The sequence below is a fragment of the Amblyraja radiata genome, chromosome 3 (assembly GCF_010909765.2).
Source record: "Amblyraja radiata isolate CabotCenter1 chromosome 3, sAmbRad1.1.pri, whole genome shotgun sequence".
NCBI lineage: Eukaryota > Metazoa > Chordata > Chondrichthyes > Rajiformes > Rajidae > Amblyraja > Amblyraja radiata.
The window spans coordinates 21,209,902-21,226,950 of record NC_045958.1 but is presented as its reverse complement, the minus strand read 5'-3'; the positions used below and the strand labels follow the sequence as shown (position 1 = coordinate 21,226,950).

At 39.2% G+C, this 17,049-nt stretch overlaps 1 protein-coding gene across 1 annotated transcript in view; it reads right to left on the bottom strand.

Moving 5' to 3' along the window:
- Positions 1–17,049, bottom strand: part of ythdc2 (YTH domain containing 2) — a 93,958-nt gene that overhangs the window by 7,232 nt on the left and 69,677 nt on the right. The window contains 3 exon segments of the mRNA XM_033017441.1: positions 1,501–1,605; positions 7,748–7,930; positions 11,444–11,647. Of these exon segments, the coding sequence (XP_032873332.1) occupies positions 1,501–1,605; positions 7,748–7,930; positions 11,444–11,647 (492 nt within the window).

Genomic DNA, 17,049 nt, shown 5'->3' with positions numbered 1-17,049 from the left:
TCCTGCAATTTTCTATGTTTCTATTTGAGATATTTGATTTCCCACACACAGTCATGCTGACTATCCCTACTCAGTCCATGCCTTTCTAAATGCTGGCAGTTCCTGTCCCTCAATATCACCTCCAACAACTCTCCCACCACTGAAGTCAGGCACATTGGCCTGTAGTTCCCTGTCCTTGCTACCCTTCTTACATAACGGTACAACATCCGCCACTCTCCAGTCTTCCAGAACTTTACCTGGGGCCAAAGATGATGCAAACATCTCTGCACCAATCTCTGCATAGATTTGTTAAAAATAGCGTAGTCAGGGGATATGGGGAGAAGGCAGGAATGGGGTACTGATTGGGGATGATCAGCCATGATCACATTGAATGGCGGTGCTGGCTCGAAGGGCCGAATGGCCTACTCCTGCACCTATTGTCTATTTAAACAAATGCAATGAAACCTTAAAAATGTGCATATTCAGTTGAAGACAACAAAACATTTGAAGGATAGACTTAATATTGAAATATAATCTATTTTGAATACCATATTAATAAGTGTCGTATTTAGGCCAATTAACAATGATCTAGGACTAAATAAATAAATTGGTTTAATAGTGTCATAAAATGTCTGAAACTAATGTACACAGTGACAATTCTGGTTTAAAAATCTTAAAGAAAACGTAATTAATCTGAAATTAAGTCAGTAGAATCAAAAATTAGTCCTAGCATCAAGACCAAGGTGCTGATTGTAAAACTATAGATGTTCAACAGCAGTTTTATTCTGGATATCTAGCCAATTGCAATATTTCTAAAAATGGAAAAAAAATGCTTTGACCAGTAAGATAATAAATACCAGAAAATGTTATGAATAAATCACAACAAATCAATCAAACTAGGCAGATTAACTAAGAGTCAGAGCTAGACTTCTTGCACCGATGAAAACTAAAAAAACAGTACCTTTTGGAATGATGGGGGGAAACGTGCTTGATTTACAAATATATTGAAGTGTGCTGCATTTTACCAGCAACCATCAGCCACCTAAGTAATACAAAATCTGCTTTATCTTGATACTAATACATGGTAATATGGAGCACATACTCCTGTAGTGTATGTGCTCCAAAATTCTATAATGTTTTAAGACATTGGTACAGTATTATTTTGCTAAATCTTGTCTTCCAAATAAAGCTGAAGAGAAAATGTGTATGATGTGAATACAATAGAACTATAACCCCATTCACAATATTTCTATTACTTCACCAGCAAAGTCTGATGTTTTTAATGAATATAATATGATTAGATCACAATATGTAACATTTTACTTACTCCAGGATTATATTTGCATCAACATTTAAATGGGTTGGGAACATATTATATTGCTAAACTGTGTAATGTGTGTAGTAATCTTTGTTAGTGCTTATTAGAACCGTAATGCTATTGATTGAAAAATCAAGCATTGTCATAAAATTCATCATCTATTCCAGGAAATTTAGAAATTAACTTTTAGTCAGCAGAATTACCTCTCCAAAGATGCCAAGTCTGCTATCTGTCTGTGGTAGTTTTCCTCCTACGGGAATGCGTTCCCAAAGCTGCAGCAATTGTTCTCCAACCTGTGGCTCTAACTCCTGCATAGGACAAAAACAAAAAAAGTCCAGCCTTGTGATGTCTTGAAACTAACCACCCATCTTAAATAAACTGATGCATCTAAAAAGAAGCATATTTAGTGAAAGGTACAAACATCACTTGAATGTGACCTACTGACTACTTATCTACCTCACCCATTGTATACCTACCCTGTTCCTACCATCCCAACCTGCTTCCCATTCAAACTTCAGTCATACACTAACAGCGTACAAATGTGGTGAGAAACAGTAAACTGATCATGAGATTGATCTGAGCATTCAAACTTGGCCTCACATGAATTGTTTGGTCATTGATTAAACTGTGGAAATTTCTCTGGAGCGCTCCAAGGCCTTGAAGACAGTTCTGTGCTGACTCCCTCCACTAAGGAAAGAAAGACAAATGACAGAAAAGTAAAAAATCAAGATCTCCACAGTTCACAAAAAATTGGGCTAAATTCTGCGATTAGGTACTGCTCAATTACTTTGAAGATCTAGCAGTATTTGTAGAGCAGACTTCCCTTTCACCAACATCAGTTGCATCATGATCATAAAGGGCCTGTCCCACTTAGGCGATTTTTAGGCGACTGCCGGTGACAGTCACAGTCGTAGCGGGACGCTAAAAAAACGGCTTCTCTGGACCCACCTTACGACAATGTCTACGACAAGCTACCACCTAGTCGACGACAAGCTACGTCAACAGGCGACACAATTCCTCTCGACTTGGGACGTCCACCAACGACCACACCTAGAACAACCTTCGGCCAAACAGGCGACAACTTACGACAACCAAAGTCAACTTACGTCCACCTGGGACAAGATATGACAAGCTAGGACCCTGTCGGCGACAACGGAAGACAATTCAGTCGCCGGTTCCTGTCGCCGGTTGATGTAGGTAGTCGTCAATGGAATTCACTGAAGTCAGCACCCGGCGACAACCTACATCACCCGGCGACAACCTACGACAGCACCTACGACAGGAGAAGACAGGCAACGTCAAGCCCACCGTCGTCGAAAGGTTTTGAACATTTCAAAATCCAGCGGCGACAAGAAAAAAGTTACGACACTTGAGGAGACAACTCACGACAATACAGGCGTCACCCCGCGACCATGTGGCGACAGCCTATTTTCCGGCTGTCGCCGAAAAAAATCGCATAAATGGGACAGGTCCTTAAGTGTCCTATCCAGCAACTATGTTCCAAGTTGGCTGAAGACCAATTACATTGAAATTTTACACCAGGAAGTGAAAGGCAAATTTTAGAAAATATTTACGAGCACTAAATAAAGGCTGCACTGTGCACACAATAAAGCTGAAAAAAACATTAAAAAAATTATTTAAATTAACATATTTTACGGAGGGGAATGGAATCCACATTATTTTTTTACAAAATGGCCTAAGATTTTGCCCAGTAAAAATTGATTTATCATTAAACATTCACTAATACATCATGCAAGTGCATTAAATATTTTTATACATAATAGCCACTCTGATAAATATTTTATGCATTTAAATGTTATCTATGAATTATATTGGATAAGGTTGCTATAGTGGCATTGGCAATTTGATTACTAAATCTACTTTTCGCCTTAAGGAAGAGCAGGAACAAACTGGAATAAATATGAAAATATCAATACTGCATTTCATTAGGACTTTGGAATCACAAAGATTGTCTTAACAAAACATTTTGCATAAAATGCATCTCTTTTGAGAATCCTGGAATGGATGTACAAGGTTATTGATAAGTTTAATAAGCATTAACATTTGCCAATCACAATTAAAACATATCGATTGGAAGAAAACCATCCATGAACCAATTTCAAACACAACTTTTCATGAGTAAGACAGTAAAATAAATGAATAACAAAATCAGTCAGGCACCAAAGGGGGCTCTAAACATTATTGTTAAAGTAGCATCAGTAAAGACATAGCACTCGTAAATTACATAATCAATGACACAAATCAAAGTAAACAAGTTGTAATTGCCAATAGAGGTAGGCCCTTCAGCCCATTTAAAGCTATCCCAACTGACTGTAAAAAAACATCTGGAGGAACTCAGCAGGTCAGGCAGCTATATGAACATTGATATTTCAGACTGAAGGAGGGTCCCAATGGTCAAAGAAGTAATTTCCATTTGTTAACACAGAAAGGCAACTGTTGTGCATCCAAAGTTAGGAACTAAATAGTCCAGCATTAGAAAATGGTTTGGATGGCACAATATTATTAATACACGAGAAGATCTAGGTATGCAAAAAATAATTGTGCTTTGATAGATCATGATGCAGAATTAGAATCAATTTAGATTGGGCTCAAAGCAGCTCAGGGCAGGAAACAGTGGTAGGGGTTACTTATAAGCCACCATATAGTAGTGGTAATATTGGTGTGTCATTTTTTTAACAATGAAGAAGTGTTCAAGAATAATCTTATTGTCAATAGTTTTTTCGAGCAGAGCAACCATTTTAGTGAATCTGACAGAGTTTGAAAGTGACATAGATCAATGGAAAATATGGACTTAAATTTAAATTAAATAAAATAAATTAGTAAAGAATGAAAGGAGAGTTGGCTGTGGTTGATTGGAAGAATACATTGAAAGAAATGATAATGGACTTAATGGGCTTAATAATTTAAAGATATCTGAGTAGGTTGCAAAAACAAAATCTTTTAACATCGAAACATAGATGCTATTTGGCTCTTGAGGCCACCACCACCATTCAATATGATTATGGCTGATCATCTAAAATCAGTACCCCGTTCCTGCTTTTTCCCCATATCCCTCGATTCCTTTAGCCCTAATAGCTAAATCTAACTCTTAAAAACATCCAGTGACTTGGCCTCCACTGCCTTCTGTGGCAGATAATTCCACAGATTCACAACTCTCTGGGTGAAGAGGTTTTTCCTCATCTCAGTCCTAAATGGCCTACCCCTTATTCTTAAACTGTGACCCCTGGTTCTGGACTCCCCCAACATCGGGACAATTTTTCCTGCATCTAGCCTGTCCAATTCTTTAAGAATTATATATATATATGTTTCCATAAGATCCCCTCATCCTTCTAAATTCCAGTGAATACAAGCCCAGTCGACCCATTCTTTCATGGCAGGACTGTCATATAGGGAAGAATGAAAAGACTAGGCTTGTATTCACTGGAGTTTAGAAGGATGAGGGGATATCTTATAGAAACATATAAAATTATAAAAGGACTGGACAAGCTAGATGCAGGAAAAATGAATACAAGCCCAGTCGACCCATTCTTTCATAATATGGCAGTTCCGCCATCCCAGGAGTTAAACTGGTGAACCTACGCTGCACTCCCACAATAACAAGAATGTCCTTCCTCAAATTAGGATACCAAAATTGCACACAATACTCCAGGTGCGGTCTCACCAGGCCCTGTACAACTTCAGTAGGACCTCCTTGCTCCTAAACTCAAAGCCTCTCGCAATGAAGGCCAACATATCATTAGCTTTCTTCACTGCCTGCTGTACCTGCATTCTTACTTTCAGTGACTGATGTACAAGCACACACAGGTCTCGTTGCACCTCCCCAGAGAGTTGTGAATTTGTGGAATTCCCTGCCACAGAGGGCAGTGAAGACCAATCAATGGATGATTTAAGAGAGAGTTAGATAGAGCTCTAGGGGCTAGTGGAATCAAGGAATATGGGGCGAAGGCAGGCACGGGTTATTGATTGGGGACGATCAGTCATGATCACAATGAATGGCGGTGCTGGCTCGAAGGGCCGAATGGCCTCCTCCTGCACCTATTTTCTGTTTCCTATGTTCCATAGCATTTGATTTTCCAAAATGCATCGCCTCATACTTGTCTGAATTAAGCTCCACCTGTCATTTCTCCATCCAAACTTCCAATGAACCACCAGGTGGCGCCAGCAATGGCTGCCTCACCAACAGTGTCTGTCCCATCCTTCTTTGTTGTTCGAATGGCATGTGTTAATTGTATGTTTTTAGTGTTCTTTAGCTTGTTTTATGTGGGGGGTGGGGGAGATATGTGATTTTTTTCCCGTATCGTATTTCTGTTCGCACTAACATCGAGGAGTTGGACGCCTTTGTTGGAGACCGACTTCGGGAGCTCCAACCGCGGGAGCCTGCGGACTTACCATCGTGGAGCTCGTGATTTCTGGTTAGAAACCGACTTTGGGAGCTCCAAGCCGCAGGAGCTTCGATCGCACTGACGCAGGGTGGTTCGAGTGCCCCGACCGCGGGAGAATAAGGAGGAAGAAGATTGGACTTTATTGCCTTCCATCACGCTGTGGTGGATGTTAAAGTTAACTTTTATGTAGTCATGGGTTTTGTTGCTTTTTTTAGTATGGCTGTATGGTAATTTGCATATCCCTGTACCTTAATTGGTACACAATAAAAGACCTTTGAAACCTTTGAACTTGTCTATATCTTGCTGTATTGTTTGACAAACTTTTTTCAATTATTTTGGAATTGCTCCTATGCATTTGAGGGTAGCAAAATGTGACACCCTTATTTAAGAAAGCAGAAAAAGGAAAAATAGGAAATCACCAATCTTTTAGCTTAATGGCAGTTGCAGGAAAATTGCTGGAAACTATAATGAAAGATTTGATAACAGAACATCTTGAATAATAGGGTTAAGTGGAGACATGTTAAATTTATGAAAGAAAAAAATTATATTTCATCTGTTGCAGTTTCTTGAGGATGTGAGAAAACAGTGGATATAGTGTGTTTGTTGATAGCTTGCATAAGAGCAGATGGAATTGTTGGCAATATACTGATGCAGATTGAATACTGGTGTTGGACAGAAAGCAGAGGAGAATAAACAATCATCCTCAGGATAGCTGATTGTGACAAGTGAAGCACAAGGGTCAATGCTTGGGTGGGTCTCAGTTTTTTTATAATCTACGTCAACTAGAAACATGCTAGGTACTAAATATGGAGGTATTGTAAATACAGAGGAGGATGTTAAAAGGCTTCAAGAAGATATGGACAAGCTCAGTGAGTGGGCAAAAAAACATGGCAGATGAAACGGGTTGAAAGAGGTTTTCCATTTCAGCGAAAGTAACAGACAAGTAGAGTATTTGTTAAATTGTAATAGATTAGGTAGTGTTGATATTCAAAGGGCATGCTTTACACAAATCACTAAAGCCATCATGCAAGTGTAGCAAATGACCGAGAAGGCAAATGCCATTTTAGTCTTTATTACTAGAGCATTTGAATATTGGAGTAAGGGTGCCTTACTATAAAGTGTATTATGCCTTGGGAAAATCGCTCTTGGAATATTATGTATAGTTTTAGTCTCCTTACCCAGTAAAAGTATATATATGCCATATGCCAATGCATCAAAGATTGGTTTCAAATTGGCTTCTATTGTTATAGTGTTGAAAGAAAGATTTGCTGCAGTCAGTAATCTCTCCACAGTACCAGAAATTATGCCTTGGGATTTATTATGAAAGGAATACTTCTGCGATACGAATTTGATCCACTCTTGATCCATAAAAGATCAGTTAAAAGAAAAATTGAGACATCAAATAGCACCTATTCAAGAAATCCGACTAAAATGCAAGGTTAAATGCGACAAATAGTTGCATATTCATAAGTAGTGTTCCCGATGTTGGGGAAGTCCAGAAAAAGGGGTCACAGTTTAAGGATAAGGGGGAAATCTTTTAGGACCGAGATGAGGAAAACATTTTTCACACAGAGTGTGGTGAATCTCTGGAATTCTCTGTCACAGAAGGTAGTTGAGGACAGTTCATTGGCTATATTTAAGAGGGGGTTAGATGTGGCCCTTGTGGCTAAAGGGATCAGGGGGTATGGAGAGAAGGCAGGTACAGGATACTGAGTTGGATGATCAGCCATGATCATATTGAATGGCGGTGCAAGCTCGAAGGGCCGAATGGCCTACTCCTGCACCTATTTTCTATGTTTCTATGTAGTGCTCCCAGGTTTAGGTGAATTCAGCTCCATAAGTTGACGTCACATCAAAAATGGTCACACATTAACCTGTTTCACAAGAATGCAATCTTACATATTACTACAGCGAAAATATGCAAAGTAAAACATTTGTCTTTGAGAATAAAATATTGATCTAAACATACAAATGGATACATTTAATTTTGTATGTGCTTTCCTGAAAGAAATCACGTACCAAACATATGCTTAATATTAAATCATACCTGTCCATCTCTGCTTATTTGTACTTTCTTATTATCATTCCATGGGTTGAGGAGATGGTGGGCATATTGGAAAGGAAGGCTTTCCTTTCTTATCCATTCAACTCGGAAGACTCCTCCTAATCCAGCCGAACCCCATTCCTGGCTTCTTTCCCTCCCTATCTCAGAGATCATTCTGGCAAATCCCTAAAGAAAGCAAAGTAATCTTTAATTGTGAACAAATTGATTTTTAAAAGATTTTAGACGATCGGTCCCATTCTTCAAGTGAAACCCGGCGGCAGCTGTCCCGGAGAGGAAGTGAAGGTCAGCAGCATCGGCAGCTGTGGCCCCGGGGAGGCGGTGAAGGTCGGCGGCACCGGCAGCTTCGGTGGTCCGGGCCTGGGATCGGCCGGGAAGGTGGTAAATAGTACAACAACACAGACATTACAGATAATTACGGATTTGAAGTAAATTTGCAAAAAAGAACGTTAGATTCCAGCGAGGTGGATATCTTTACCAAGTTGCAGAAATTAACAAACAATTGGCCTTCTGTTTTTACAAAACGGCATGGGACAAAAAAAAAAAAGAATCCCGCAGCTGAAGAAGTCGACGACATAAGAAGGTCGCTCGACTTTCTGACGGAGGAGGTTTCTACTATCAAACTACAGCAGAAAAGTATTTTGGATTTCGTGGAAGGGGTCAAGGCCCTGAGGCTACAAAACGCCGAGAAGGAAAAAATGATGGTCTTTCTGGAGAACCGGGTGGCTAATTTGGAGCAGTACACACGGAGGAACAACATCATAGTCACTGGGCTGGAGACTAAATCACGGTCATATGCCCGGGCGGTGACAACGAGGAACGGTGGGGAACTCAGCGAGTTGGTCTCAAACTCTGTGGAGCAACAGGTGACTGCTTTCCTCCAGTTTAAGGGAATTGAAGTGGGCAATAGCAACATCAAGGCATGTCACCCTCTCCCTCGGAAAAACAAGAGTGACAAACCGGCCATAATAATAAGGTTTGCGAACAGAAAGCATGAAACCGCACTGCTAAGGCAAGGGAAAAAACTGAAGGGATCAGGTCTACTTGAATGAACATCTGACAAAAAGGAATGTGGACATTGCCAGAAAGGGACGCTTCCTGAGAACGCAGAGGAAGATTCAATCTACATGGACGGTAAACTGCAAAGTCTTCAAAAAGTTGAACGGAACATCTGAAAAGGCTAAAGTGCTGGTCATCAGAGACATGAAGGAATTGGACAAATACCAGTGAGACCAAAATAACACAACAAGGTAATGGAAAAACGAGGGACTAAATAAATACACTACATACGACCATGATAAGTTCTGAAATAAGTCATTTATCTCCATCGGGAGATAATGATGAACCACAAACAACAAGGATGACAGAATATGATGAACTGAGTTTGAAAATGTTTGAATATACCGAATTAAAAGAAGAAATTACTAATCGTATAGACAAAAAAAAGTATACAGTGGGAGAATTTATAGATCTAAAAAAAACATTTGATACCATTGATCATAATATATTACTTGATAAATTGGAAATCAGGTTGAATTGGTTGAGAAGCAATTTAAGTAACTGGCAACAGTTTGTGGAGATAGGTGAGCATAAATCAACATGCTTGGATATTACTTGTGGAGTACCTCAGGGGTCAGTATTAGGACCAAAATTGTTCATTCTGTTTACAAATTATATATGTAGAGTATCAAAAATATTGAAATTCTATGACAGTAACTACGAACGATACTAATATATTTTGCTCTGGGGAGAATTGACAGCAGCTTTTGGAGATCATATCAGAAATGAGAAAATTTAAAAGGTGGTTTGACATAAACAAATGATCATTACATTTGAACAAAACAAGAGATTATGTTGTTTGGAAATTGGAAATTAAACACTCAGGTACAAGTGAGGGTAGATGGTGTTGATATAGAAAGAGTATATGAAGATAAATTTCGAGGTGTGATATTAAACCACTAAATCTGCTGGAAACTTCATATAAAGCATGTGCGAGCAAAGCTGGCAAGGTGCATTGCAGTCCTGGGAAGAACAAGGCACATTTTGAATCACAAAGCGCTGTACATTGTTTATTGTTCATTTGTACTGCCATATCTAAATTACTGTGTGGAGGTACGGGGTAACACTTACAAAAGCACCCTACATCCATTATGCATACTGCAAAAAAGGGCCATAAGGATAGTTTATAATGTAGGATTTCATGGACACACCAACTCTCTGTTTTTAAAGTCAAACGCCTTGAAGTTTATGGATCTAGTAGAATTTAATACAGCACAAATAATGTATAAAGCAAGAAATAATTTACTACCAGGTAATATACACAAAAATGTTCTATAACAGGGAGGGTGGTTATAATTTGCGAGGAAAGTTTAATTTAAAGAAACTTTTTGTTCGTACAACTATGAAGAGTATATGTATTTCAATCTGTGAGGTGAAATTGTGGAATGATTTGGATGTGGAACTCAAGCAGAGCACAAACATTTCTCAGTTTAAGAAGTGCAAAAAAATGATTTTCCAGAGGTATAAGAATGAGGAAGGGCTGTGATGACGGTTAAGTTTTAGTTTATTGACACTGTGATATTCGCATTGTACATAGAATTTGGATAATTGTTTAACTGTATATATGTAAATAAATAAAGTAAGTTATGTATGTTTGCATGCATGCATATGTGTGTATATATGTATGGAGATATGTATGTATGTATAAATGTGTGTATGTGTGTGTATATATATATGAGATAAAGTTTGTGAATTCAATTGATTTAATTTGTGATGATTATGGGAAATTATTAAATGAGTTGTGTATAGGTTTACTGTTCATTTAATTTTATTGTCATTTTGCTTTGTTTTTAACTTGTTTTACATGTTCGAAAAAAAATATATACTAAAATATATACTGCTAAGTGGTATCAGATGTGGTATCAAGTGGAGCCAAATGTTAGGACGTTAGCAGAAATGAAATATTATGTGGCTAAATATTGCACCATTTAATCTATGAATGAACTGAGTGGCATTTTACAGTGATAAGGCAAATTATATATTGTATTGAAAATTTAACAACCAATCAATGTATCAGATAGTTAACAATCTATTTATTTATTTATTTAAGTGTCTAAAGATAAGTTATTGAAAAGAGGTTTTTTAGCAGAGCGCAGAAGATAATTGGGACACAGCTACCAGCCATGGAGGGCATCTACAATACACGGTGCCTCAGGAAGGCCATCGGCATTCATAAAGACTCCTCACAACCTTGCAATAGTCTGTTCGAACTTCTACCATCCGGCAGACGTTACAAGGCCTTCTACGCCCGCACCTCCAGACTTAGGAACAGCTTCATCCCCAGAGCTATAGCTGCTCTTAACCAGCCCTGCTGAGTGCCCCTCCCCCACATGAACTGTCTCCCTCGGATGGTCACGTCGCACATCGACCCGGCACAGACCTATTTGCACTTTATACTGCTTTAACTGTTTTAAATCTTGTTTCTCTGGGTGTCTAAATTTTTAGCTAATTAAGTTATTGCATCGAATGGAAGCTGCATACCAAATCTCGTTGTACCTCTGTGCAATTACAATAAAATATATTATTATAATTATTATTATTATTATTAATCATACGAGCAATTCATAACAGTTTCACTAGCAACTTAATGGAACTGGATAAAGTATTTCTGAAAACATATACCTGAAAATGTCCTGATCCTTGCACAGAAAACACCAGGTACACAATGCTGCTTTCCCAAAATGCACGGTTTAGTTTTCGTTCATTGCTGGGTGTGGTGGACCAAATTCCCTTTTGTTGAGAAATCTCAAGATTACGTAGGTTGCTGCTTTTCAAAATGAAAAATCGAACTGGTACATTTGGTCTTGGTGATGGAGATTTAGAGCCCTAAGGAAAAATTATATTATTTTGTTAATATTTAAACCTCTTCCAGCCAGTACAAAACTCTAGCCGAGTTGTTGGTCAAAGAAAACTACTCTCTGATGGGTAGCTGTGAAAGATCTGAATCACACTTTAGAAGATTTCCCTCAATATTACCGAACCACTGCAGCATTATAACAAGAAAAATTAAAAATGCCAATGTATATGGAAATATGCTCCCAAACCTCAAGAATTTCATATTTTCCAGTTAGTAATTAGTTTTATCCAATTAGATACAGTCTGTCAGCAGATGGTTTGCAATGCGAATAGTATCGTGAGATTTACACTTAAATTCTGCGGCTTCTTCTGTGAGCATATTAAATATGCAGAAGATGCGCCATAAAGACCATAAATTGCAAAGAAAGCTATGTCGTTTTGGAATATGAAAATAATTTAATGTGAATGTGCATGTTGGAATTCATAAATGAATTAATGAAAAAAATTGATCTCAATTTTAAAAATTCATTACCTCATATTTGCCTAATATTATAAAATACTATTGCCACAATAAGTACAATATTACTCTTTAATGATATGGCAACGTATATAAAGCAATGATGGATCCTGTCTGCTTGCATCATTGCCTAAATGAACTGAGAAGACTGAAAACTAATTGTCTTTGGAAATCACAAATATGAATATTGATTCTTGGAATCAATTTCAATGCTCTTAAAGTTAGGAATTGGATTGAGTAAGAAATTATGTATTTTTTGGAAAAATATGGACTTCTAATTTTGAATATTTTTTTATTTGAGCCAGGGCTGTAATGGGGCCTGGAACTGAATGGTCTAGGGCACTGGAGAGCAGGTTATTAGCGGATAATTATCTTTGTTTGTTGTGAACAGGACATAATTGGGCAATTAACCACATTGTGCAGGAAAGAACTGCAGATGCTGGTTTAAATCAAAGGTAGACACAAAATGCTGGAGCAACTCAGCGGGACGGACAGCATCTCTAGAGAGAAGGAATGGGTGGCGTTTCTGGTTGAGACCCTTATTTAGACTGATGTCAGGGGAGTAGGCGGGACAGAGATAGAATGGAGTCGGAGACAGTACCTCTTCATTAGGTGGTGCAGTTTGAAAGATGCACAGAATAAGCTTCCCTGCCATGTCTCAATGCCAGCACCTCAAAAGGCTGGTACACACTGACATCCTGATGCTACTATTCCCATCTGGAACTGGTAACTATTATTTATCACTGGTGGCGAAACTATCACAGCTTCAATTTCCTTGCCCTTGGATTATTCATGTTATACATTTGCAACTTTATTCTTTGAGATATCTGCAAGATTTCACTGTTAGGCATCTACAACAATATGAATAAAGCAATAATAGCAAACAGGCTATGTAGACGCGACCTTCAGAATGATCAGACAGCTAAATATGTTTTTTTTATAACAGCTGCATAAGTATATCTGGTTAGCCAAGATCTACTGCTTATATTTGCAAATTACTTTGGACGTATCTAATTCTGTTTTTTTGCACTAATATCTTGTTTTGCACCTTTATTTTATTTTCACTGTCTTGTAGAATTTATGTTCAGTATTTTGTTTGAATCTACATGCCTGTAATGCTGCTGCAACAAAGTTGTCACTGTACCTGTATCTCTCTGTACTTGTGCATATGACAACACACTTAACTTGATTTGAAACATACTAATCACCTTGTCAATCATGAGTTTCCTCTCTATCAACCCGCAGTTGCAGGGGGCTGCCAACATTGGTTGAGAGTTGAGAGTGAGAAATTGCGAGGGAACCTAGCGACTGAGGGAGGAAGGGATGGGAGGGGAGGGGGGTGTCCCCCCTCCTACAGTAGGGAGCTTTTGCATTTTTCAGCTTGAAATTGTGCAATCTGGGCATACTGTAGCGAGTCTTTTAACTTACACTTGAATGCAATAGACAATAGGTGCAGGAGTAGGCCATTCGGCCCTTCAAGCCAGCACCACCATTCAATGTGATCATGGCTGATCATCCACAATTCGTATCCCATTCCTGCCTTCTCCCCATATCCCCTGACTCTGCTATCTTCAAGAGCCTTATCTAGCTCTCTCTTGTAATTATCCGAACCGGCCTCCACCCCCTCTGAGGCAGAGAATTCCACAGACTCACAACTAACTGTGTGAAAATGTGTTTCCTCATCTCCGTTTTAAATGGCTTTCCCCTTATTCTTAATCTGTGGCCCCTGGTTCTGGACTCCCCCAACATCGGGAAAATGTTCCTGCCTCTAGCGTGTCCAAAGCCTTAATAATCTTATATGTTTCAATAAGATCCCCTCCCATCCTTCTAAATTCCAGAGTATACAAACCCAGCCGCTCCATTCTCTCGGCATTTGACAGTCCCGCCATCCCGGGAATTAACCTTGTGAACCTACGCTGCACTCCCTCAATAACAAGAATGTCCTTCCTCAAATTTGCAGACCAAAACTGCACACAATACTCCAGGTGTGGTCTCACTAAGGCTATGTACAACTACAGAAGGACCTCTTTGCTCCGATGCTCAACTCCTCGTGTAATGAAGGCCAACATGCCATTCGTTTTCTTCACTGCCTGCTGTACTGGCATGCTTACTTTCATTGACCGATTAACAAGGACCCCCAGATCCTGTTGCTTCCCCTTTTCCCAACTTCTCACAATTTAGATAATAATCTTCCTTCCTGTTTTTGCTACCAAAGTGGATAACTTCACATTTATCCACATTAAACTGCATCTGCCATGCATCTGCCCTCTCACCCAACCTGTCCAAGTCACCCTGCATTCTCATAGCACCCTCCTCACAGTTCACACTGCCACCCAGCTTTGTGTCATCTGCAAATTTGTTAATGTTACGTAATCCCTTTATCTAAATCATTAATAGATAACGATAATGCATTGATAATGCAACATTTATGCTTTAAATTGGGTTAGGTATGAATAAGGTTAGGCTAAATTACATTCCTAATCACATTCCACAGTGGAGCCAAGCTCTAATCAACAGGTGCAGCACATGAATGACCTTAGTATATTCATGTATGGAAATCAGATTATAATTCATGCTGTTATGCATATATATAGAGAAAAACATAGAAACAAGGGCTGAGGAGTTGGACTTCCATCACTATTCTGCACAAATAAATTAATCAACCTTTCCCTTTGACTATAGAAACAAGATAAAAAATAATGCCACATATTCAACCAAGTATATGGTTCAATGAAATTAAGATATATATGTAAAATTGTTTTACCACCGAACCCCATTGAAGCTAAATGCTCAAAAGTTCCATCATTAATATCTGACCAGCTTAGTACAAGGTTTACTAATCTGTGAAATTTGGTCTGAATGGACTCTGGGTTCTCACTGAGTGTATGATAAAAGTCTTTAAATGGATGGCAATTGTGAATTGGTTAAGAAACAGTGTGATAGGTACAGGTTTAGAGGAATGTGTGCCAAATGCAGGCAGGTGGAACTAGTGTGGGCTAGTTGGGCTGAAGAACCTGTTTCCGCTATAAAACTCTTTGACATACAAACTTACTGACCAAAAAGAAAAAGAAAGAGGTACCCACAAAAGGATACAAATTTCTGGAGTACCTTAGCGGGTCAGGCAGCACTCTGTCTAGCTGCACTGGTGACTTTACCTTGGAGTTAAGACAAGAACAAAAGATGCACAGCATGTAGAAACCAAAAACTGCAAATGCTAGTTTACAAGAAAGCACACAAAGCTCTGGAGAACTTGGATAGGTGACATTTTAGGTGTGGACCCTTCTTCAGACTGATGAAGGGTCCTGACCTGAGACATGACATATCCATGACATATTCATGATCTCCAGGGATGCTGCCTGACCCACTGAGTTACTCCAGAGCTTTGTGTGCTTTAGGATAAGACTTTTGGTCAGAGTAGAGTGAAAAGAACGAGAGAGGCTGGGTGTTGAAAATGGGAGAGAAATACCCCGTACACTAGCACTATACTACACACTGGGGACAATGTACAATTTTTACCAAAGCCAATTAACCTACAAACCTGCACGTCTTTGGAGTGTGTGAGAAAACCCACATAGTCACAGTCTCCATACAGACAGCATCCATAGACAGGATCAAACCCAGGTCTCTGGCGCTGTAAGGCTGCAACTCAGCCGCTGCACCACCGTGGAGCCCCGTTTTTTTTTTCTTTCGTCTTTTCAGGGGAGAGGGAGAGTATTTCTCTGTGTTCTATGTTCCACCAGGACAACAGCAATACTAAATGCAACATACATAGCTTCTGATGCTGCTTAAGCCTGGTATTAATGCAACAATTACTGAAGCTACATCGTTTAAGGCAGCTTTTACAACACCAAATAAGTTCTGCTGCTGCTTCACTTCTTCTGGGAATTAATAAACTGAAAAAAAGATTCATTCCATCTGGTCCACATCCTCGCAGAGAAAATACTGACTACACTTTGGCTCAATATTTACTCATGGTATGTGACATCCTTCAGCACTAAGAAGTAAATCTTGAAAAATGTAACCACTGGACTAATGACCAAGTTTCATTTGATGCACTGGAGCTGATCGCTGAATGTGTCAAAGTTAATGTCCCGCTCAATCTGAGCAAACTTCCACTGAATTCCGCCAGAAGTTTGCATGTTAAGAATGCAAAACTAGAGACGTCAAAATGTAGAAACACGGAACTGATTAATACACAAAAGGACAAAGATTCTGGAGTCACTCAGCCCAGTTGAGCCCAGACCAGGTTATGAATTAATTTCCACTGAACGCAAAAATTATCATGGTCCTTATGTATCGCCACACGTAATGTGGCCGGTGATATCAGGAATATCGGTGACTTCCTTTATTCTTAATTTCTATTTATTTATTTAATTTTTGAGCGCGAGAAATTCTGTGATCCGCGTGAGAATTGCGTGAAATGCGTGAGTCTCACGCTTAATGCTTGAGAGTTGGCAGCCCTGCAGTTGGAACATAACTGCGGAAAAACTGTGTGCAGGAGTGCTTGGGATTCACATATATTTGTTATGATTTATACTGCAGCAGTCTACCCGCCCAGGTCTCTGTGGATCAGTTGTTCAGGAATAAATCTATATTACTAAAACTCTTGTTTGTGCCGACAATGTGTCACTCGGCTCTGCTTTTTCCTATCTTCTTCCAAACGCTACGCCACAGCCTTCCTATTTTCACATATTCTACTCACACTTTTCCCATCCAAGCGATAAACATCTTCCTGTTGCATTCCGAACTAAATTTCCCAAGTTATTCATGATTTAAAGTTAAAAATAAAGCCCAAACCGTTTTCTCAGAGAACGTCTAGTGATGATGTCATAATGCCTCTCAAAGTACACCAATTACAATGGGCTCTCAAGCTGCCCAGGCTCTGGCGCTGCTCTACGACCTGGGTAGGGCCTGG